The 3186-nt window shown below is 39.5% G+C and overlaps 1 protein-coding gene across 1 annotated transcript; it reads right to left on the bottom strand.

Moving 5' to 3' along the window:
- Positions 1-1432: 1432 nt before the first annotated feature.
- Positions 1433-2979, bottom strand: LOC119980434 (B3 domain-containing transcription factor NGA1-like). Its single transcript, XM_038823132.1, has one exon. The coding sequence runs from the start codon at positions 2706-2708 to the stop codon at positions 1491-1493; it is 1218 nt and encodes a 405-aa protein (XP_038679060.1). The 5' UTR covers positions 2709-2979; the 3' UTR covers positions 1433-1490.
- Between the last annotated feature and the right edge of the window lie 207 nt (positions 2980-3186).

Below are 3186 nucleotides of genomic sequence, written 5' to 3'. Positions count from 1 at the left end.
CTTTCCTTAACAAATACGTACGCACTGAAGAAAAAAAGTACTGAACCATTGTAGAAAGCATGTAAAAATTATGATCATCCAGAATTTTTTTTTTGCTAGAGAGGACTGTAGTTGGGGTGGAATATTGATGATGATCAACGTATGTGTCCAACATAGAGTGTTGTGTATTTTATTTCAGGAAATGATCTCACGTCCCACACTTGAACTTATGATCTCGTGGACGTGGGAAAATAAGTACCCAAGTACCATCTAATATAGTATAGTTGATCACTTGAATACTCACTTTTGCACCTCCATGAGGTATTGGGTTCAATTGGGGGATACGAGATCATTTCCTGAAATAAAAAACACAATAATTTACGTTGGACATATATATCGATCATCTTCCGTATTCCGCCCCAACAACAATACCTTGAGAAAGATGGAGAAGAAGTTTAGTACATAATTACAAAACGATGGCGCTCCCTGATCGGCATGCATGTATATTTTGCTTAAACAAGCATATGACTAGTGAAAAACATTCTTCAGAAAATCATAACATCTATCCATGTGATGCTGCTGTTACCAATAACGGCTTTGTTAAAAACAAAGCAAGCATTATTACAAACAGCGACATTGTGCTATTTTTCTAATAAATTCGTAGTGGGTGTTATATGCCTAATTAAATAAATTATACAAAAGTGTTATTTTCAAAAAAAGCTCCAAACACAATTAACGTAAAGTTGGGATCAAATGGCTTAGGAAGGGATTGTCGCCAACAAACCATTAATATGGTTATATAGTTGCTATATATATAGAGAGTCGTCTTCAAAATGGATAGATGGTATATGTATAGAACAAAGCTTCAAAAGGTTTGGTTCAACACACAAGAAAACTTAATTGAAATCAAACATATATAAATAAGGACCATGCAATATACATTACTATCCACTTTTATCAAAACACAAACAAATTAAGAAGGAACGTGTATTTTATCACCCAAGTACTCCTAATCAAGCAATTCCATATCCTATTCTTTGTGAGGGCTTCAAATTATTTTCCATAGAAGTTGCTCCCAACAAGTAATAAATAAACACTTCATAATAAACAAGAGAAGTCCAAACTCCAAAGAGGGTTTAAAGAGACAAAGAAAATAAACTCTGACCTTAATTTTTAAAGCTTCTGAACCTTTGGAACCTGCTGGGGAATTCCCAACGAAGCTAGCAGCGACAACAACCACCACCTACCAATGCATAAAACAAACACAAATACCATCCAAAACATAGATTTTAAAGAAATTTCATCAGTCACTCACAATTGCTAGAATAAACCATAGCTTCCCATCATATATATATATATATAGATATATATATATATATATATAGATAATTAAAGAGGAAAATCTCAAAATTAGCCAAATTAACTCTATATGTAACTAATTATGTGAAATTTAAAATAAAATAAAATAATATCATATATTAGTAAAATTGTTTATACACATTTGGGTAGCTCTAGATATCCAAATTCAAGGAACCAGAAGTAGCACTACTCCCTTTGTTGACAAATTCAATAGTATTAGGACTAGCCATGGTGGCGGCCGCTTGTAGTGGCGTGCCATTGTAGAGCCTGAGTTGTTGATGAGTTAAAATCGAGTTTACTATTGTGTTTGTAGGCGGCGGAGCAGCATGAGATATTGAAGTGGAGGACAAGATGTCATCGTCTCTGATGGTAGTAGTAGTCTCCATGTTAACCCCAAACAGCCTCAGCCTCTTGGCTGCCGCTTTCCCTTGGACCACCGGCACCGACTCGTACACCATTGGCTCCACCTCATGATTATGATTATGAATATGCTGACGCTGATGATCATGATCATGATCTTGCTGCCCCCATTGCATTCTCATCATTCCACCCTGTACTCCTACTCCTCCAGATCTCATGTAAACCCCTCCAGGGCTACATCCGTAATTATACCCGTATCCGCCTCCACCACCACCAGTGGAGGAGCAGTACTGATTTTGATACAGGTGGTTGTGGTTGTGGTGGTGGTCCCGGGGCGTAGGTGGCATCAGCTGACGAGGAGGAGGAGGGGGCATCAATAACGGACTCCAAGGAATTGACCGAAAATGAGTGATTTGGTTGTTGGCGTGAAGAGGCAGGTGGGGATGAGTTTCTTGTTGATGAGGGCGGCGGCGCCAGTCGATGTAGAGCTGGTCTTTACCTAATTCACCAACGCCACGCTGGAACGAGACAATGTCACCGGCGTCGAGCTTCTTCTCCTTCACAAACCGGCTCCATCCTTTGGTCATAACGTAGCTCTGGCTGCTATTCCAGTAGGAGTACCTGAATCTCCACGGCTTACCGTTCCGGTCCTCGAAATTCAACAAAAGCCCCTTCTCGTTGGTCCTCGAATCGAGCGGGAAGTACTTCTCCGCGTGTTGTTTGGGAATCACTAGCCGATTCAGCTTACCCACATCACTCGGTGTCACAACTTTGTCAAACATGTGTTCCTTCTCAGTCGGAGGCGGTGGTGGTTGTGGTGGTGAGAGTTCCATAAGATCCTCTTCCGGGTCATACTTGTTTGCCAACCAAGAACCCATTTGGGAATTCAAAGAAGAAGACGAAGCAGATGATGAGGAGAAGGACGTGTATGAGGAATTAGACGGAATCATGAGCTTACCTTTACTAATAGCACCCATTTGCTCTTCTTCTTCTTCTTCAACAAAATCCATGGATTTTCAATCCAGTTTCATTACTGGATCTAGAAAGAGAGAAAGAAAAGCAACACCTTTTGATTTGTACTTGTTCTTCTGATTAGAATGACGCGGTCGGTGCCTGCCTGATCTTTTGTTCGGGTTCTTTGACCAGGATGCATGACTCAAAACACAACCCTCTCACATTCACTCCATAAACGTTTCAAAAAAGATTTCAAATTCTTCTTGCTTGCTTTGACTCTTGAAGTGAGAGAGTTGTAGCTATAGACAGAGAGAGAAAGAGAGAGAGTGTGTGTAAAAATCTTGCATATGGTGGTAGCACCCGGGAAGCTTCTGAAGTTAGGCAAGTTTGCTTTTTTCTTCCTTTTTTTTTTTTTTTCTCCTTCTGAATAAATTATTAGTTATGATAAGGATCTTAACAGTTTATATCTAAGTTATCTCAACTGTTGAGTGATACTCACAAGATTTCATGTGAATCAAGTATCCCGGTTATCCC

The sequence above is a fragment of the Tripterygium wilfordii genome, chromosome 16 (genome assembly GCF_013401445.1).
Source record: "Tripterygium wilfordii isolate XIE 37 chromosome 16, ASM1340144v1, whole genome shotgun sequence".
NCBI lineage: Eukaryota > Viridiplantae > Streptophyta > Magnoliopsida > Celastrales > Celastraceae > Tripterygium > Tripterygium wilfordii.
Note: the sequence above shows the minus strand (reverse complement) of the source record. Positions and strands in the feature narration are given on the sequence as shown.